The following is a 22015-nucleotide window of genomic DNA, read 5'->3' as shown; positions in this document are numbered from 1 at the left end:
TTTCAATACAAGAAAAGAACATACATGTACAATATAGTTATGTGCATGTATAAGATGCAAGTTGATAACTGCAACATAGTTACTATGCTTGTACTATATGTGTTTTGTGTGTTTATTATGCATTGATAGATGTGATGGCTAACTCTCTGTTCATCATGCAGTGCAATTGTCTTTCTTTTCTTTTGTCATGTGCTTCTGTGATTTTGGACTTTGTCAATGTACATCATTATGCTCCTCTGGGGGCCCAAATTGGTTGAATATACATTCTTTAATAAACACAAAGTTGAATATGTGGTGAATATGCATGTACATACAACATGTGCTCCTAATATGATTTCATAAATGTTTCTCATTTATAAGATGGTCATCTTCCTGTATTAAATGACCAAATGAGCAAAACAAAAGTTCACAGAAGACGGCGGTCCACGCACTCCAGAAATGTAGTGGTCGAGATGGCGGTGTACACCGACAGCAAATACACAGAACGGTTCCTACCCAAGGATACTTACAAGAGAATAGAATTGATGATCTTGAAATATAATGGGGTATGATTTTCTTTTTTGCTTCAGCTTACATTTTCCAATCAAAACACGTGTTCGTCAAATTTCATGAGCATAAATCTCTTCTTGGCGTAAAGAAAACTATGTCAACGAAGAAAATCCTATATAATGCTTGGAAAATTTGATTGAATGCAATTCGATGAAAAATTCCAAATGTATTTTATTTCAACAATGATGACATCGGTGACCTAGTGGTTAGGCCGTCAGATTCTCGACCGAAAAGTCGTGGGTTCGATACCTGGCCGCGGCAGGGCCGACGTTGTGCCCTTGGGAAAGGCACTTTACATGAAATTCCTCACTCCACCCAAGTATAAAAGGGGTACCTGGCTATAGACAGTGAAAGATATTGTTAGAATGTTAGTGCTCTAGCGCCTGTAACGGCAGCTTGCACTGTATGTTTCCTAGGAGGCTGAGTAAGTTCTAGATTGATATAAGGTCTGTCGGGGTAATGCATTGTAAAGCGCTTTGAGCAGCACACGTTGGAAAAAGCGATATATAAAACCAATCATTATTATTATGATGATGATGACGAGTGCCAGTATGGTAGGAAAATGAGGTGACACACTAATACACGTCATCAAATTTTTCCTACATTGCTGGCGACCGTCAATTCACCAAATAATGACAACTAAACACACATTACTATTTATCTATTATATCAACACCAACTTAATATAACTGACTGTAGAACGCGTTTCTAGGACTGTGATATGCACACTTATAATATCAATCATGCTAGGTATATTGAGAACACTAATTGGAACAGCAAAGACACGAAGTCACGTGTTTTTTTGATTGGCGAAAAAGTCCGGTGTGTGTTTAAGTTCACTGAAAAAATATTTTGAAAAAAATTACTGGTAACTTTTGTGATTATCTGCAAGTATAACTTACAATTTTGTTAAGATTTTTACTTAAAAGGATAAAAAATATTTCAGATTAGGGAAAAATGTTCAGACACTTGTCGTCTTCAATATTTTGGCCATCGTGTTCCAAGTATGGCAATTGTTTTGTGCAATATTGACATGACGAATCAAGGATTACGATGAATAAGGAGAAAATATATTGTAATCTTACTATCTTGATTTCCGTCCCATTCGAGAATTTTTCATTCATATAAAGACGTCATCGGCTTTAAGTGAAATGCCACAAATTTTGACCTCTGAATGACACTTACGGTCGTTTAAAAGCCTATCGCAACATGGAACCTTCGTAAAAAAAATATTGAGATTCACTGCTAATGCAGGGTGCTTAGCGAAGGAACAAGCACAATGTATGGTAAATGTTTGGGGTTTGAAGCAGTGCCGGGTTTGAAAATCGACCTTTTATTTTCCGCATGTAAAGTGAACGCCCTTACCATTAGGCATCTGCGTGTTTACGCTCACCTAAATCGAATACTAAAGGTTTTCCGATTATTTTTCAGCCTTGACTTCTTAAAAACCACTGTACATTTAATATAAGTTTACGTCAACTGGAAAATATAATTCATTTCCAAAATACCTATAACATTTAAAGCTGATTTTTTTTTCCTGAAATGGCACACTTTTTGTGACATATCGATTAACACTTGAATATTTGATGTCATATCAAAAACTTAAAGATGACAAAAGTATGCCATAATAGGGAATGTACTCAAAATGGCGACGAATCATGGACTTTTCTATTCTACAAACAAGACAATTTCTCCCATTTCTCTTTTTTTTTCGAACTAGCTGTTGTTTCAAAGACAAAGAGCATTGACTACCTGTCACAACCACAATTTAACATTAACAGATATTTTATTTCAAATGTCTTCTGATGGGCAAAATATATGGAAATATTCTTGGTTGTCCCATGATTTCCACTCTAAACAGTTGTTTAATAAATCTATATAGAAATCTATCTTGGAGATTTTTTAAGGAAATTTTTAAAAAATTAATTACCTTGATAATATACTCAAAATGAGATAATATCAAATTCTTATTTCTGTTTCTAAATTTTTAGACATGAAAATAACGGAGAAATTGAAGGCCGCGTAAATTTCCAGACCGGAAGTGGATTTTGTTGCTTGTTCACACCATAACCCCGGGCCCCAGTTAACTATATCATTGAAAATAATGATATATAAGTATTATTATAAGACAAATGTCACATATTTATTAAAAATTCCCCATAAGAACAAGACTACAATTTCTCAAAAATGAATCCAAAGCATAATCGTGTTGTGTAAAGGTTTAATTCAGTGTTACAAAAAGCTCATCCATATTCATTTTACTTTACGACTTTTGGGCAAACAAATGCAGTGAATTGTTTGTCACATATCACAATGCCTTTAGTACATGCACGTCGATGCAAGAGGGGACTTTAATAGATCTATTACTATGATAATAGTATTTTAAGTTTGTTATTTTCAAATGGTATTTCATATTTTTGTGATGGTAATATCCGGAGTGTCTTAATTACTTTGGGGCTATATGCTTACATATACTTTAATCCTGCATTTTTTGGGATAGAGCATCGTTAATAAATACATTTGTCTCTAGCAACGAAATACACTTCTTCTTATATTGTATGTATTTCTCCAACAATAGAAATATTTCCCAAAGAAGATTTTAATTGACAAACACAACAAGTTCTGATTGACATGTATTTTTATACGTGACACATGTACTCGAGTCGAGTAACACAGGATAAATTATTATCGTCTTCGGAAGTCTGTTACGTCGAGAAATACTCCCACTTGATTGCGTTTGTGCACAGGGAATTTACAATTTGCTTTCACTTATTCGAGCCATGACAAAAAGGAACTTCAGCATACAGTGACAGTGGTGTAGCTTACTGCTCTACACTAACTTCAAGAATGACAGGTTCCCAAATTTTTTGTAGGCTTTTTGTGAATTCAACCCCAAACCTGGGGTGTCCTAAAAAGCCTATTCTAAATTTTTCTTGAGATTGCAAATTCAAACATGTATACGGCCAAAAAGGTTGACATAACAATGTGACGGAAAATCGTTCTCCCTTACAAGTCTTTTCTTTCGTTACCCTGAACTGATCCTTTCAATCAGCTCAAACAATCGTAGACGAATCGACTCTGAAGCCCAACATAGAATATATGCTAGAGGCCGTATACATTTCCTGTATATTACATGTACATTGTACAATGGGCATGTTTATGTCATGTGATAGATGTATGATCGTTATAACAATCTAGTTTGCCAATACAACTTATAGTGTCTGACGTGTTACCGATTGTTAGGACGTTCTTTGCACATATTTTGACTACGGATAACTCCCTTTACCTGATCAAGATATAGGACTCACGGTGCGTGTGACCGGTCGACATGGAATGCTTACTCCTCCTAGGCACCTGATCCCGCCTCTGGTGTGTCCAGGAGTCCGTGTTTGCCCATCTCTCTATTTTGTATTGCTTATAGGAGTTGTGAGATTGATCACTGTTAGTTATCTTCACCTGTCATCTATCTTCCAGATTGCCTCTCTGTGTGCTTACTATGTTATTTTTGTAGGTACAATTGGAATGGTCACGCTCCAATGAACTGGGTTACAACGTCAAAATTCAGATTAAACATATCGGCTTTATGGATAAAAATCCGGTAACTTAATTTTTTTTATTTCTATACTTTGGGTGTATTAACCGTCAACACGTTCATCGTCTAAATTCGAAGTCTTTCCATTACATCTTGCATAATAGACTCGCCATCTTTAAATGGAAATTCTTAGTTGTAGAAATATGTAAAAGTTTGCTTTCAAAATAATGCAGAATTCCATTTTCTTACATTTTCAGTTGTTTTACAACATGTCGTCCGTCATTGGTCAGTCGTTGAGCACTTTCTGTGCTGGGATGAAAAACAACCCTATTGCTTATGATCTAGTCTTCCTTCACACTGGGTATGTGTACACTGTACAAGCTTATGAATATCATCACAATTCACAAGAAGACGCATTGCTTCTACTAGTTGAGAGCTGGGAACAGTATTTTTAAAGGAATATTACAAGAGATTTGTTTGCCCACCCAAATCAACTTTTCTATATTTGTTTCAAAATTACGTGTATTTAATGGAAGAATCCCAATGGAACTCAGTTTTTATTCTAAATTTAATCGAAAGCAAGTCGAGCTAGATGACACTATAATAAACATGATGTTTTGTCCCCATTTATAGTACATTTGTATTTTAACCTCAATCGATCATTTTCGCTCAGTGTGTCTTTGTCAAAATATCGAGAGGAGGCTTGGACAAACACTGTATTTATAGATTTATCTCCTCAATAGACATATATGATAGGAAAAGTTTTTTATCCAGTGCTGTGCTCTATATCTTCTGAAAGAAAGGCGTTCACAAAATTTTACCTTCTCAAGAAATGTGATAAAATTGAGAAAATGTTTTACTTTTGATGCATGGTCCATTAAATGACCTCAAATATCAAGTCAAATAACGTGTAACTGTAGAGGACAGAATCTCTTTTAATAAGTAAAATGTTTGATCTTTTTTTTTTAACTTTGAATAACTCTATGAATTTGAAAGGAGTCAAAATAGGTTGTTATCATCCAAAATCCTTTATACACAATGAGTGATATTTTAGGAATAGGATAGAGAAATAAAGAAGAAAAAACATCAATAAAGACATGATTTTATGGTAAATACTTATCCAGAATGAACACGGATGTCTCAGGAAGAGCATATCAGTCCAGTGCCTGCAATCCATCGTACCGTTGTGCAGTGGAGAGTTCCAGCTCCATCTTGGAGTACAAGGCCACTACTCATGAAATAGGACACAGGTAACCTGATTACCAAACTCGAGGAATTCGTAAAACCCGTAATATCAATGTCATCAACATGATATTTAATATGTGATAATTTTGTCAACATGAATCAAAACCCCCACCTAAATCGTCACCATTCATGAATTTTCTTACCACCTTTACACAAAAACTACGGTATATTGACATATTAATCTCCACTGATAATATAAATGTGGACCAACAGCTTTATATGCTTCAATATTATATATGGTGTGTCCTGATTCCGCTTGTGATTGGAAATTATGACATCATTTAACATCGTTAATTCCAGTCTTGGAATGTACCATGATCACTTAAGGGGGTGCACCGGAAAAGATGTAGGTCTCATGGGAGGATATGGAGCCGGATGGAGTTCATGTAGTATCAAAGATTTTAATTCATTTTTACAGTAAGTCCATCCTCCAAATTCATAACATTGGTTCATCTAAAGGATTCGTTAGAAGTTGGGATTTTGCCATGTGTATATACTATTGTTAACAAATCATTGATAACATCGTGTTTTACACCAGTTTCTATCTAATTGAAACATCAAAAGATGAATGTGGTGAAATGTAGTAGGAATCAGTAAGAGGTTTTACATGTGTAGCGTCACCTCTAGAAAGAAGAGAGAGGTTAGGGGCGAGATCAAAAGTTCAATGTCTGATAAAAAACTAAATTCACATAGTTTTCACCATGACTCCTCCATCCCCTTTAAAACTAAATATGATGAATGTTGAAACTAATCAATTAACAAGTAAAAACATACGGTTATAAATAACACTCTGTATACCTATTCTCTGTTTATTCACAAATAAAAGTGTACATTAAAACTATCAAACGTTTATGAAAATGTAATATTATGATGTGGTTTTTAACAGTTGCTTGTCATATTCTTTTTCAACTAAAGTGTAATCTATGTCATATGACAGAAACTTACGAGAGTTTTTAACCCTCCCTCCCTCTAACTATTTGAATTTCGATTTTTATCCGACATCTATCTTTTCATCTCGCCCCTTATTTGCATTTCCTACGCCATGTGTGTTCTCTGCAGAAAATTTAATTCCGATCAGTATATCTACGACTTTGACATATGGCCCTTGGTTATTTAGATTCTGCGAAATGAGGAAAAGTTTAACACAATTACGCATGGTTCACTTATGTTATATGGCATTCGTAAATCGATTCGTATTTTTGGATTAAAAATTGTTGTTTGGTCAGTTGGCAGTATGTAAGACGCAGGTAGTCACCTGATTTTGAGGTGCATTTTGGAATGAAAGTCAAACTAGAATAAATTAGTGTTTTTGGCAGGAAGTCATTTCATTTCTTTTTGACTTGATTGAATTATGTTATTAATATTTTTCCACTACAGAAGTAGCAGTGCTCAATGTTTATTCAAAGAAGACGTGACTGTTTCTGATAGTACAGGATATGGGCCCCTAACACCGTCCTTAATAGGTAAACTCTAGAGTAAAGCTAGAATATAACTGTAAATACTGAAATAATTATTTCTTACCATTTCTAAGATTTAAAATAAAAACGTTTATATTTCGTATTAAAACGAAGTGGTTGATATCAGGAAGAAATTTTATATAAGGTGCTACAGATCTGAAGATTTCCAAGTAATTTTACTTGGGTCGTCAGCTGCTCCGTCCGTCCATCCATCTTTTTGCCCTTCCATTTGAAATTCTTTGGGAACTTGTATATTCTGAGAGTGCATTATGAAGCTTTACACACGAGTTATATTATCTTTTCGTGTCGTATGGATAAAGAGAAATGGCGGATGCATATTTTGCGACAGGAACGAATGATGAAATACAGAATTTATTAGATGAAAAGCAGATCTAGAGCAGATACACGAAAAATATAAATATCAACTAGGATATTGCGTATGTTTTCTTTTAAACTAGTGGAATCGGTGATAAATGTATGCAATCACAATGTCCCGTTCAAAGTCAACAGACCATGTGTACCTAGTAAAACAACCTTAGAAATGAAGGTGTATAACAAAACAGTTATTGACTGGGTCCTAGGCATCTGATCCCACCTCTGCTATATCCAGGGGTCCGTGTTTACTCAACTCTCTATTCTGTATTGCTTATAGGAGTTATGAGATAGATCACTGTTCGTTATCTTCACCTTTCATCATTGAATTGGAAAATTACTCCCTTTACATGAGACTTAACGGCTGTCTTGGTTTAGAAATTGATCATACAAAGAACGTGCTCTTATATGATGTAATATTATCACGTACTATAGCTAATTTAACTGGTCCCCAGTTTGAAAAAAATGCGCGCTACCTTTGCTGTTGTACACTCTGAAATATTGTTCCATGACACTCACATTTAACGAAATAGATATACACCGATGAATTACGTCAAAATATACTTGTAATGAAGCAATTTAACTGACAAAATATGGCTTTATACCTTTTACTGACGTTTGCTTCTTTAAGTTCGTGGTGATATAAACTTTCAGGCCAGCAATACAGTCTAGACGAAGTCTGTGAAAATATGTATGGTCCCAACTTCCACTTCCGGACATTTCCTTATCTAGGGGTAGGGCAAATTCTTATTTTATCGTAAACAAAATTTACTATATTGTAGGTCATGTATTATTTGGTTGTAATCACGAATTAAAGATATAAGTGATGATATATCAACGCACCAATGGCACACATGTCTTTACAAGTTTATCAACATAATGAAGTAGATGTGCACATACAGTAACTGAGTTTCTTGCTTCTATAATAGAACTGTGAGCAGTACAGCTGTGTAAACTTCAACCCAGGATTCCTGTTTGGGCAGATGTTTACCCACTATGCAGATATTCCAGGTTCATACTGCGGGACTGACAAGGTGAATGAATACACATGTACACCTGTTTAGCAAGAAAAGGGAAAACAAGAATTTCTTTCACCTGTCTTCATACATGTGCTTTTATCCTTAAAGCGTTCCTCCACCATAGTAGGTGGATGAACAAAATGATTTTTATGTGCAAACCATGTTCCAGTCAATGTTATCATCTACTTATGTCTCCCATCTTCCAGGGGTAGACATTGTTTTTGTACTGTCTGTCCGTCTGTCTGTTACAAAATCTTGTGAACGCTTCTCCTCCTATGCATTATCTGATGAATTTGAAACTTAGTATAATGCTTCATTGCTATTTGTAGATGCGCATATTGTCTGGACAGGAGGATCCAATTATTTTCCTAAAAGTTATAGTGGATTTAAGAGGGGTAGAGGATGTAAAGTAGCTTTCTTGTGAACCAGTACACTATATGGCTTATCGGGAAGGCCTGAAACTTCGTACAATGCTTCATTGCCATTTGTAGATGTGCATATTGTTAGGACGGGAGTGTCCAATTATTTTCCTTTAAGTTATAGTGGATGGTGTAAAATAGCTTGTGAACACTTCTCCTATATGTACGGAAGCGTATTAGTGCCACGTTTTTACTTTTTATATTTTATATTATACACTTTAATCTCTAAATTTTACACTTTAATCATGTAAAATTTACACTTTATATATGTAAAATTTACACTTTAATCTTTAAAACTTATACGATAATCATACCGTATTTTACATCATGGCCATTCCTTGTGTACTGTTAGGTAATGGACCAGGATAATTTAATTCAGGAGTATTTTAAACAGGGCATACACCCTATACAAGGAATAAAAGTTCCTTATTTTAACAGTTTTTGAACAACTATTGATCATATCTCACACAAACAAGTGATAGGCAAATGGCCTGTCAGATGAAGGTCATTCATCGGGGTCATTTTTTAAGGTTAAGGTCACTCAGCACATACTTATATATATTAAAACCCTTCATTCTAACAGCTGTTGATCATTGTGCAAGTCATGCGCCATATTAAGTATTTCATTGGTGAGATGTAATTCGGGGAGCATCCATTAGTTTTACTGATATTCTTGGTTTGTTTGTTTTTTAAATGGAACCGATATACCTTGCTTTCCTCGCCACACCAACAGTTTTATAGTATATTGCCTTTGCGCACAAAAATTAATATTAAAAATCGCTTTTGTACTTAATCTGAACAAGTTCGTTGAGTCAAGCCATGAGCGAGAGAGAGAGAGAGAGAGAGAGAGAGAGAGAGAGCGAGAGAGAGAGAGAGAGAGAGAGAGAGAGAGAGCCCACAGTGGATATTTTCTCAAGAACGGGGCAACCAAGTGATATTATACAGGAAAACGTAAATTAAACAGAAAAACGTACATTGTACAGATTAAAGTGTAAATTTTACAGATTAAAATGCAAATTTTACAGATTAAAGTGTAAATTTTACAGATTAAAATGTAAAATTTACAAATTAAAGTGTAAATTTTACAGATTAAAGTGTAAAATATGAAATATAAAAACGTGGCACTAATACGCTTCCGTATATATGGCTTATTTCATAAATTTAAAACTTTGTACAATGCTTCATTGCTATTTGTAGATGTGCATATTGTCGGGACAGGAGGATCCAAAAAAAATTCTAAAAGTTATAGTGGATCAAATTGTAGATTTGCATATTGTCGGGGACAGGAGGATCCAATAATCTTCCTAAAGTTATATTAGGTGTAAGAGGGGTGTAGGATATTAAAATAGCTTGTGAATACTTCTCCTATATGGCATATCCAATAGACTTAAGAATCTGTACAATGCTTCAATTCCATTTGTAGCTGTGCATATTGTAGGGACAGGAGGAGTGGATCTGAGGAATGGATGGTGTAAAATAGTTTGTGAACACTTCTATATGGCTTATTGGAGTTCAAAATCTCAGACTCTATGTTCCTTTGCGTGCTTTCGCCTCCTTACCATGTATGCATTACATTAAGGGGAGGAGCTTTCATTTGGTGCACTTCCAATTTGGGGATCCAGACAGATATTTGTTTTTCATAAAATAATCTCTATTGCAGATATGTTTCAAACGGAGATGTGTTACTTTTACTGAAGCGCGTCAAACACCGGTTGTGGTTAGACCTGGGGGGTGGGGTCCATGGACTGCGTGGTACCCCTGCTCTAGGAGTTGTGGGACAGGAATTACCTACAGAGGGCGGTTTTGTAACAACCCAAGGTATAATTTCCTTTTGTAAATAGTTTTTGTAAGGTGACTAGACTATATTTTGATAGAAAACAGTGAGACGTGAAAAAAGTATTTACCTACATACCGCGGTCTCTAAATAGCCGCTTTTCAGTCTTTTCTTAAAACATTTTTGTTATGTAATCCTTTATCATTTTAGTCTTTTGATATAGAATAAAGTCCACTTGTATCTAAAACGTTACCTGAAAGTGCCCAATAAGTCAACAATTACGGTCCATTATTTTCAATAATGGACAGACACTGCAATGAACTAGATGTGCACATACGGGTATTGACAAGTTCTTTCTCTTACCGAATAGGCAGTTTTTGGCTTATTTCATAACTTCTAATGTAAAACCTTTAAAAAGCTCACAATACACGGTACGTAGGGAAACGTTTATACATTTCATTTGTAATTTTGTAAGCATACTTTGAAGGTAGGTGATGTATGTATCAGAGTCTTCGTTGAAGTTGCCGCCACGTTATATATACATGTACCATTAGTCTAGTCAATCTATGATTTAAATAACATGACCTAGAACAAATTGCAACAGAAAGTTTCTTGGGTTTTTAATGAAGTTCAAAGTGATCTGATCATCATATCAAAAATCCAACATGAACTTCATAAGATTTCTTGGGAGAAAATACAGAATTTCGATTAAAAATCGCTGAAAACTGGATAAAGTCACTAATTCATTTACAAACTGCACCAGAAAGTTTCTTAGGCTATTTTTATGTAGCTGAAAGTGTCATGATCATATGAAATATTGACAAAAATCCAACATGAACTTTATAAGATTATTGGGGAGAAAATACAGAATTTCGATGAAAAATCGCTGAAAACTGGAAAAAGTCACTAATTTAAATCATTTCATTTTTAATGCAATCTAGAATATTTTATGATTTTCCAATTAATTTGTAAAGCATTTCATGAAGATAAAATAAAGACATAATATTTCTTTTCATAAAAATATACGAAATTCCCATTCTCAGAAATTATTAAATAAGCAATTTGGAGTTTTGAAGAGATTGTGAAAAATACATAAAGAATATAATAACATGTTATCAGTAATAGAGTAAAAAAAACATTTAAGGAATGACTTTAATTATGGGGCAAATTATACGAAGCGGATTATAAAAAAGCGTAAACTGACCCAAACCAGGTTATACTCGTATAACTTGCCCCAGAATTAAAGTCATTCCTTATAATTTAATGCAAGAGATATACATGTAGATGCTAACCTTCGTTTATCAAAATGTACATAAACTCGGAAAAATACAAGTCAACCAAGCCGCGCAATGATTTACTTAGCAACAGCGACACGAAGCGTCTAGCTGCGAAGCCAAACGTCGCCATCTCTAATCTTAGTTCTACGGAGCCTAGCCATTTATCAAAATATTGTATCGAAAGTGAAGTTTATCATGATAGAAAATATGTGTAGATTATCCATGTAATGCGTATTTCGCTGCCCTTTAGAGAAAGAGATCGACTTTGAAGTCGCTCATCTCCGACAGATTGAGAAAATACGGGAAATTGCATTGTTTAGGCCAAAATAAATCTTCAAATATCAGAAAATGCAATAATTTACGGCTTTCAACTCTGTGAAAACGTCTACTAAACGAAAACTTACCCTTGTATGCAATGTTGTCGCTAATAGTAAATCCGACACAAGAAAATATGTAAGCAAGTAACAAATAGCGATCCACGTGTCAATGTGTCTGACGTCATGTGATAAAATGTGACGTATGAATTTTTGTTTGCTTTGTTGAAAGACGGATCAAGGAATGAAACAACGCACCCCCCCCCCTTCCCCCCAGTGAAAAATGTATTTCAAAATGAACAGGGTAATGCTTACTTGTCAAATCATTAATTCGAATATAATATCTTTGTTTTAATCTATTAATAGTATTATTCGACCATACATACAGAGAAAGATGTTTTACAAAAGTGATTTGCGTACAAGTAGGCCTAGATGCTAATATTGACAACGAGAAAACAACATGTGTATCAAACCGAAGTATCTTATTGTGCACGTTGACTTTCTATTCCATAGAAGGCTGAAAACAGTGCTGCGATGTAAATTTAGAGAGAGAAAAAAATAGTTCCGACCTCTGGTTGTCATGGGGGTGTGTCCCCATACCAAACCAGGTTATACAAAAATAACTTGCGTTCCTCAATTGGAATTTGACCAATCAGAGACAAGGATACAATAAGAATTAAATTATTATAGTTTATTCAGCTACTCATAGTCTTCAAGATCGGAATCCAGCTGGTCATCAAGAGTTGTAGACATATTACAACACGTATTTCCTCTACACTCCGTGCAGGCCACAGAACACTCCAATCCGTGTTTTCTACAGTTACAACGATTAGTTTCACAGTTTTTCTTACATTTGCAGTTATTGTCTTTAAAAGTTCATCAGGTGCGGGTGGTAAGCTCGATCTGATTGGGAAGCACAAGTTGTTTTCAACTGACCACCCCCAATCTTTCGCTTCCATACCATCTGCTTCGCCGATCCATTGTTTTAATTGTAGAAATACTCGCAAGATATGACACTTCGCGGCATTGGAGGTCGGAGGCAAACAGTATACCTCAACAAATTTCGAGCTTGTCATTACTTTTGCTGTAAATTTTCTGAAGCGAAGCAGATTAAGACCCTCATGTGGCACTCGGTTATAGAGAAAAACTAGTGCCTCTTCTTCTATTCTGCTGGCTTCCTCTTTTGAATTCGCATTCAGAAACTTGTTAGCAATATCCTGGATATAATTGTCGTTCACTGCTTTCTTTCCCTACACCAAACAAACGGGAGGTGGTATCGCATCCTGATATAGCATGAACAAACGACAAGATTTTGCACAAGTTCTGGCCCATAACAGTTTTGGCTTTCTTTAAATCCCATGTTCTGACTTTCCTTGACGACGACCTCATTTCAGACTGGAAGATTAACTTTTCATACGTGACATCCATGTGATAACATAGCAATACCAAAAGATCTGTGTCTTCCCCAACTAAGACTGTATTGGTAGTCTTTGAAATCTCCGCTGCTGTCTGTGCGATTAAAACATCTGCGTCACCCTGGGCATGAATAGCTTTACAGTCTTGAATAGAGAGGTGTTTTGCAAGGAGTGTAATGAAATTCTGCTTGTTCTCAATGTTTCCCATGAAGAGATCTTTCTTTGACTTGAAGGGGGTTTCCTCGTGAAAGTAAACTTTTGTCCCATAAATCCCCTTCGTCCGTCTTTGATGAGTATGATCCTTTGTCGAGGGTTCATTTCCATAGCCATCAAATACAACAATGGCATCACCATACCTTTTCCTGACATACTCAACATACATGTTGACGATTGTCCCAAAGGTCGCTCCTCTCGGCCATGGGATGCGGTGAAGCAAATATCCTCCATCAAGAACATGCTGCACGTCTGTTGTCGTAGTCATATATTCTGCGGAACAGTCTCCGAGTGCCCATAAGGCTTCAGCAAGGTCGGATTTCTGGGGTTCTCGCATGACACCTGATGATTCAAACATGGAAGAGGGAAAATTGCTCAGTTCATACTCGAAAATCCTCGAAACGTCTTCTGTTATATTTCTTGCGGCTGTAATAAGTCTTTGAAAGAGAAGCTGAGAACTAACATTGAGATTGTCACCCTGTGTTTTAACTTTAAGCTTTTCATTAAGAGTCTTAACTTGGAGACTTCTTTTTAAATGATATTGAAAATGCATTCTGGCCCTCCATAGAATTGACGATGTTCTGTCCAACGCTAAGGGCATGCTGAACATTTACTTCATTTGTAGCCGTGACGCCAGTCTCTATATTACGAAGAGATACATTCTCAGACAATGGATTTCTCTCGTTGAGAAACTGAACGACCGTCCTCAAATCTCTATTATCCCGTTCTTGTCTTGAATAAGTGCTTTCCTTGTGTTGATTACTTGTCCCGTACTGCAAATTTTCAACACTCTGCATGGCAGAATTTATACCGGAACATGCCGGCATTGACAATAACCACTGTGCTCTCTGCTGTTCCGACATTCCTTTTCCTCTAGTCCTGTTGTTTTTATGTTCCTCATCAGAGTCTGTTCAATGACCAAGTCACTTGATTTTCCTGCCCAATACCTATTGCTTCTTCGTATTACATGGTTTCCCTCGCAAAACTTCTGATATATGTCTGGATGATCTTTTTCTAGTAAATCCATATGCTGAAGATAGCAATATGCAGATTTAAGGTACAGATTTATGACCTGTTGCTACGAAGAATGGAAGCATTTCTTGTACACAGTGAAGATGCAAATGCCAATTTCCAGTTCTTTCTGCCTTAATGAACCTCCTCATAATGTCAATCATGTCCAGGTATTGGATCCATAACTTGGCTGTGGGGTATTTTGACAAACGCTCAATCTCTTTTCTTACCAGGTGGTTGATTTCTGTTAAATTTTCATCATGTAGGACATCATCTATTCCTATTTTGTCTTCGAGGATCCCTGTATATAGTGTTAAAGCTTCCTGAAATCTTCTTTTAGCAGTCGTTGTTTGATTCGTCATCATCTCCAACATTTAGGTCAGCGCTCTTTTTTGTAGTTGACGAGGTTTCATCACTGTCAAGGGTTTGCAGAGCAGGAACACCAACCAACCTTGAAAACATTATAGTATATAGAGCACAATCTACAATAAAATGCCCTCGAACAGCTCTTGACACAGCCTTCCCCGTCATCATGTGCTCTATTGTGGTTGAAGTACATATGTTTTCAAGAACTTCAAACAGGCCAGTTGACTGCATAACATGGCCGATACAACCAAAGAAACTCATTTGTGTATGGAACCCTCCAAGTCGTAGGATTGCTGCTTTCAGTGGACTGTCATTTGGTTCACTTTATATGATCATCAAAGCCTTCCAGTATAGGGGCTGGTCGAATGTGATAATTGGCGTGGCGGAAAGACGTGAAGCCTCTTTGCAAATGAAATGGAGGGTTGAATAAATGCACAATAATAGATCGCTTGGATTCATAACGATCATTGGCAAGAAGCAAATAGACGATTGGCCAGGAAACGTTCCTTCTTGTATAGTTTGCATGAAGTCTGAATACATCAGCTTTCGTGATTGAAGTGGCCACGATACCTTTAAAAGTGTCTCCAATTCCTCTGTTGGGTCTCTGCACTTGAAAGATCTTAATTTTGCCAGGGTGAGCAGAGGTGTTTCATAAGGCGACTTGTAGAATTTGATTTCAATTTTCCCAGATTCCACGATTTCCTCAGCAGTTGCATTTATTCTCTGTGAAATCGACACCCGGAGTGATTGTAGCGATAATTTCCATTCCGTGGAATGTATCGTGGCCATCCAGTGTCTTCAAATTGTGGTCAACGTTGTCCGCCGTAAACTGAATATTGCTGTCGATGATTTCATCAGGTAAATATGTTTTCAACGAGACAGCTGCACTTGACTCAAATTTCAAAACCTCCTTGTAAGAGGAACTGAATCCAAGATTGTACAAAACATCAATCAAATACTTGGATGCAAAGTGGTGATGTAACTGGATTCCCAGTTCAATCTGAAGTGGTGAAAGGAGCACTTTGGGTCTCACAGCTTGCATAATTGCTTGCCCTATGGATGAAGTTTTGACCGCAGACTTTTCCCCTTTGAACAAAATATCCATAAAAATTTGTAAGGACTCCGGAAGAAATTCCTGGTTTGCGGACAATGATGACAATGTTTGAGGATCAGGATACATCTGCTTATTCGTGGGAACACTTTTAATATCGCTTAAAACCAGTTTTGCAGCCGTATCAATGATCCTCCTTTTCCTTGTTTTTAAATCTGCTTCTTTTGGCTGAGTATAAAACTCGTGTAGTATTTCTGATGCTGTAGGTTTGAAAGTAACAACATCAGCTTTACCGTTGATTTCGGAAATTACAATGGCAGAGCTAAAGTGTTCAAGAAGTTTCTTCTTCATATACTTGGTACTGTATGGTTCTTGGCTGCACATTTCTGACATTTTCAGCACTAAAACAGTCACAGTAACCTGTTTGTCATCATTGTCTTCTAACCAACTCACTGTTTTCATGAAAGCATTCGTCTGTGTAAAATTCCGAGGTCTACCTTTGCCCAAGTTTTGAAATTTCACATCCAGGATCTGCATCTGTCTAGGGACTTGTCTGCCAGTTCTAAAGTTTGTACTGCATATTTGATGATAAACGGCATCCACAGCTGGAAGATCCCGCCCAAATTTAAATAAGAAATCCAGTGGAAACGTTCTGTAGAATTAACTTTTTAAGTGCAAACAGTTCATGTCCTTCTACTTAAGCAATAGGTTGACCGATCTTTTCATTTTCTTTTATAGTATTTGTGTAAGTAAAAGATATACTTTGCATAAAAATGATTTATACACTGTACAACCATACCGAGAAGTGAGATATCTTAAAAGAGAACGGGACTACAATTAACCAAATTATATACTTTGATCTTTGTATTGTGTTCATCAAAATATTTTCAAATGATAACCACAATATTGGTGAACATTTTCAGTTAGGAATATAAAGGAAGAAATCTTGATTATAACCTTTTCAAGAACAGGGCTACAAGTTGTGAAAATGATTGGAAACCATTTGTTTTTATTAAAGAGACACCACAGCTCATTTTTCACCTCTTAAAGGTGTTTTTCTCTATAAAATGATAGAAGTTATATCGATGTTGGCAATTTTAAGCAGTTTGAATGCACCAATTTGCTCTCAACTTCACGTTTATTAAGACCACTCGGAATTTAAAGATTTTCTCATGCTGACTCGGATTTAAAGCACTTCAATGACAGCAAAGTTGGGTTGGGTTTTTTTCTTCAAGAAAATTATTTATATACCACTGAGGGGTCGGGTTGGAATAGGTCCTCAGTACCCCTTGCTTGTCGTACAAGGTGACTAAATGGGGCGGTCCTTCGGATGAGACCGCAAAAACCGAGGTCCCGTGTCGCAGCAGGTATGGCACGATAAAGATATCTCCCTGCTCAATGACGATAAGCGCCGAGCATAGGCTTAAATTTTGCAGCCCTTCACCGGCAGTGGTGACGGCTCAATATGAGTGAAATATTCTCGAGAGGGACGTAAAACAATATTCAATCAATCAATCCCTTTGAATACTCACTTTTTCCATTATGGATTTATCCCCTGTTTCTTCTAATAAAGTAATTATCAATCATTGTTTTAACGGTAACCCATCTATGTCCCTATTGACCAATCAATGATTTTAAACAAGACCCATCCATGTCCCTATTGACCAATCAATGATTTTAAACAAGACCCATCCATATCCCTATTGACCAATCAATGATTTTAAACAAGGCGTGATGAGTTTGGCACTTACTTATCAAGCAGGGTCTTCGCAAGTCCTGTGTGTGTTTCGCCTAGCTCTTGTTTGTCCAACGGTCAGATGGATCCCCCAGGCAAAGTTTAGTTCGCACCTGAGTTTGATCTCACTCTTTTTTACCTCTTTTCTCCCAGAGTCTGTCTTCTTCTGGGTCTTTCCACCGTGCGCCATGTTTACCTTCTTTGCGCATGCGTCTGAATACTGTTACGAGGATGCTCATTTTTATATGGGCCGTCAGAATGTATAAATTTGTGATAAAACGATAATTCAAACTTTACAAATGTATTATTTCCGCAAGGCTCATACATTCAACTATGTAACCAGATTTGAGAAAGTTGTAAAATTGTCATTTTTGCGCAAAATGAGCTGTAATGTCTCTTTAATCTTAAGTCATTTTTTTTTTTTTTTACAAATCATAAAGGATTTAAAGTACAATCAATAAATTTTATTTGTAAAATCTGTCTAATTGATCTTTTTAGCCCTCTGAATCACCCAGACTGTGCCAGGGATGATGGCTACGAAGCTAAGACATGTAACCCACAGGTTTGTAAACAGACTAAAAAAATTTTAATATTGCGTACTGTTTATTCAAACCAACCCACGTGTACAATGAGGATATATACTGCATGGTCACCCAGAAACAAAGTGAGGTCCTCCATTATTCAAATCTGTGTGATATCATTATATATATAGATTAGTTCACGTACTGTTTTGTGACTGGGTATTTATTTCATCATTCTGAGAGAGTGTGTGTGTAGCTAAATGGGAATTTCTGATGACTAGTTGGGATGAAGTAGGAATTTCGAACTGGGCGCAAAAACGTACAAATTTGTGTCTTACAACTTGGCCTCGCTAATTTTGATGCTTTGATATTATTATTGCAAATAAACCGAGTAATCCTTTTTGTGAGCTACTGATAAATACGTCTTACTATACATTTTTCATGATCGATGTTCCTCCTTCAAAATAGTTTCGTCCCGTGGGGATCCGAGTTAGAATAGGTCCTCAGTACTCCTTGCTTGTCGTGTTAGGCGACTAAATGGGGCGGTCCTTCGGATGAGTCCGCCAAACCCGACCTCCCGAGTCACAGCAGGTGTGGCACGATAAAGATCCCTCCCTGCTCAAAGGTCATACGCTCCGAGCATAGCCCTAAATTTTGCAGCCCTTCACCGGCAGTGGTGACGTCTCCATATGAAACCAGTTTCAATGGCCTTTGTAAAATAAAAAATGCCCATTGGGAAATGAATCTATTACAGGAACAAAGGAATACAACAAGTATATATGCCTTTGACACATTGTTAAAATGGATAAAAAGTATAAGAGAAATATTAATATCACGTACTAGACACATCAAAACAGATGTGTGTACCGTCTATCCTGTGTTTAGTAGACTAGAAGTGATAAAAGAATTAGATAGGTTATATGACGAATACGAAGCTGTCTTTCATTGTAAGGTTCATTATTACAGCTATATTCTAAACAAGCTTAGCAATAATTCCGCATTTCGTAATCCTACTTGTACTCCAAGTTCCCTTTCAAAAGATGAAAATCTTTAAATATTCTACAGGTTTAAGCACATTTGATATCCCAGTCAATTAGACGAATGAAGATGAGTTACTGTACCTATACTGAATATCTAAACTTCACAAAAACCCTTATAGAAATACATTGCTGCACCCAACAAATGGTCCACCAAGCCCCTACCTTTGCTCCTCACGAAAATATTAACTGCTGTGAAAGAGAAACTTCAAACGTATTGTGCCACAAAATATGCTAGAAGTGGTGTAAATCAAATGTGGATTCTACAATAGAATTTTAGTAAATTTGACATCCAAAAGCTTTTATTCAATTCAACAACATCAAAACGTATGACTTTTCAACATTTCACACGACCATTCTTCAAGATACATTTACTTCGTGGTATTTCGTGATCAGGTCTTCCAACAGTCTGTTGGAATTCCCATGGGTACGAATTGTGCTCCTTTGTTAGCTGACCTGTTTCTATATTCATATGAAGCAGAATTTATTCAAAAAATTCTACATGAGAAGAAAAAATCTCTCGCTGTGGCCTTCAATTCGACATTATTTCGATGATGTTTTGTCTATTAACAATAACAACTTTCATTCATATGTCGATTTGATATATCCCTGTGAGCTCGAAATAAAGGACACCACAGAGTCGTCCACTTCTGCTTCATACTTAGATATTTTATCGAAAGTAGACAATAACGGCAAACTGACAACTCAACTTTATGACAAACGGGATGATTTCAGCTTCTCCATCGTCAACTTCCCATATTTATGTAGCAATATTCCATTATCACCTGCATATTGTGGTTATATATCTCAACTGATTCGATATGCAAGAGCTTGTTCTGCGTATAGTCAGTTTTTAAATCGAGGTAAGCTACTGACAAACAAGTTGATGGTACAGGGATTTCAACAGTCTCGATTGAAGTCAGCATTTCGCAAATTCTATGGTCGTTATAACGATCTAGTTCGTCAATACAACCTCGCATTGGGTCAAATGCTGTCTGACGTGTTTCATACTGACTGTCAAGCCGTTCTGGCACACTGATTTTGACTGCGGATAACTCCGTTTACCTGATCAGGATATAGGGCTCACGGCGGGTGTGACCGGCCAACAGGGGATGCTTACTCCTCCTAGGCACCTGATCCCACCTCTGGTGTGTCCAGGGGTCCGTATTTGCCCAACTATCTATTTTGTAGTGCTTATAGTTGTGAGATTGATCACTGTTCGTTATCTTCACCTTGCATTTAAGACTAGGCTGTTTGACATCATATATATCTGCTTTTTCAATAAAAATGTAAAAATTAAAAAAAAAAAAAGTTCATATTTTGTGATCAGTCATCGAAAATATTGGTTTGGTAAACATCACTCTGATTCTACTCACAAGCACTCCTAAGTCGATATTAAAAAGATGCTGGGGTTCCTCGTTGACAATATCTTCGTAGACTTCGATGATCAGTTCTAGGGATCTGGGTTAGAATAGGTCCTCAGTACCCTTGCTTGTCGTAAGAGGCGACTAAATGGGGCGGTCCTCAAGACTGATGAAACCGCGAAAACCGTGGCCCCGTGTCACAAAAGGTGTGGCACGATAAAGATCCCCCCCCTGCTCAATGGCCATAAGCGCCGAGCATAGACCTAAATTTCGCAGCCCTTCACCGACAACGGTGACGTCCCCATACGAGTGAAAATTCTCGAAAATGACGTTAAACAATATAAAATCAATCCCAACAACCTGTTTAAATTCCCATGAGCAGGTATTGTTCTCCTTTATTAGTATTTATATTCTTACGAAGCAGGGTTTATTCAAAAGCTTCTACATGAGAAGAGAACACCTTCTACTGTGGTACCTTCACCTCGGCATTTAGATATATCAACATTTTATTTACTAATTGTATTCATTTTCATTCATATGTCCAATCGATATATATCCCAGTAAACTTCAAATAATAGACAACACAGGGCCTTTCATATCTGCTTCTTACTTCATACTTGGATATTAATGGCAAACTGGATGATTTCAGCTTCTCCATCGTCAACTTCCCATATTCATGTACATTTTTGTAGCAATATTTCATTATCATCTGCATATGGTGTGTATATCTCTCAAATGATTCTTTGCGACGCGCAAAAGGATGCCCTGCGTATAATCACTTTTAATTCGAGACAGGCTACTGACAAATAAGTTGAAGTTGCAGAGGTTTCAACAGTATCATTTAAAGTCAGCACTTCCCAAATTATTTGAACGTTATAACTATCTATGAACAAGGTACGATTGTGTACATAAAAAGGTCCAAAAAAATTCTCTGTTGTAAATGTGTTTTGAATTAAACTTGATCTGTGTTTTAAGTAAGTTAAATACATGCCAAGTATAGTATATCAAAGTTATTGCTTGTTTGATTGCATTATTACGTCCTGAATAAAACTTTTCCCTGCCTTTGTTTTTCAAAAAGAGCTTGATAACTATTAAATTTCATCCTGATTATTGCTTAGGAAAAAGTGTGCCCATCTGTCGAGCGAAATGAAATTAATATATATTGTTTATTAATGCAAGGTGAAGATAACGAACAGTGATCAATCTCATAACTCCTATAAGCAATACAAAATAGATAGTTGGGCAAACACGGACCCCTGGACACACCAGAGGTGGGATCAGGTGCCTAGGAGGAGTAAGCATCCCCTGTTGACCGGTCACACCCGCCGTGAGCCCTATATCTTG

The 22015-nt window shown here is 36.5% G+C and overlaps 1 protein-coding gene across 1 annotated transcript in view; it reads left to right on the top strand.

Moving 5' to 3' along the window:
• The window catches only part of LOC125660075 (A disintegrin and metalloproteinase with thrombospondin motifs 1-like), a 57674-nt gene that overhangs the window by 25803 nt on the left and 9856 nt on the right, over positions 1-22015 (top strand). The window contains exons 5-14 of the mRNA XM_056150783.1: positions 361-545; positions 4061-4147; positions 4339-4442; positions 5206-5331; positions 5627-5743; positions 6704-6789; positions 7810-7889; positions 8085-8189; positions 10254-10411; positions 18248-18311. Coding sequence (XP_056006758.1) covers positions 361-545; positions 4061-4147; positions 4339-4442; positions 5206-5331; positions 5627-5743; positions 6704-6789; positions 7810-7889; positions 8085-8189; positions 10254-10411; positions 18248-18311 — 1112 coding nt within the window. The remainder of the gene's footprint in view (positions 1-360; positions 546-4060; positions 4148-4338; positions 4443-5205; positions 5332-5626; positions 5744-6703; positions 6790-7809; positions 7890-8084; positions 8190-10253; positions 10412-18247; positions 18312-22015) is intronic.

The sequence above is a fragment of the Ostrea edulis genome, chromosome 9 (genome assembly GCF_947568905.1).
Source record: "Ostrea edulis chromosome 9, xbOstEdul1.1, whole genome shotgun sequence".
Classification (NCBI taxonomy): domain Eukaryota; kingdom Metazoa; phylum Mollusca; class Bivalvia; order Ostreida; family Ostreidae; genus Ostrea; species Ostrea edulis.
The sequence above is the reverse complement of the archived record's forward strand: the minus strand, read 5'-3'. Positions and strand labels throughout refer to the sequence as shown.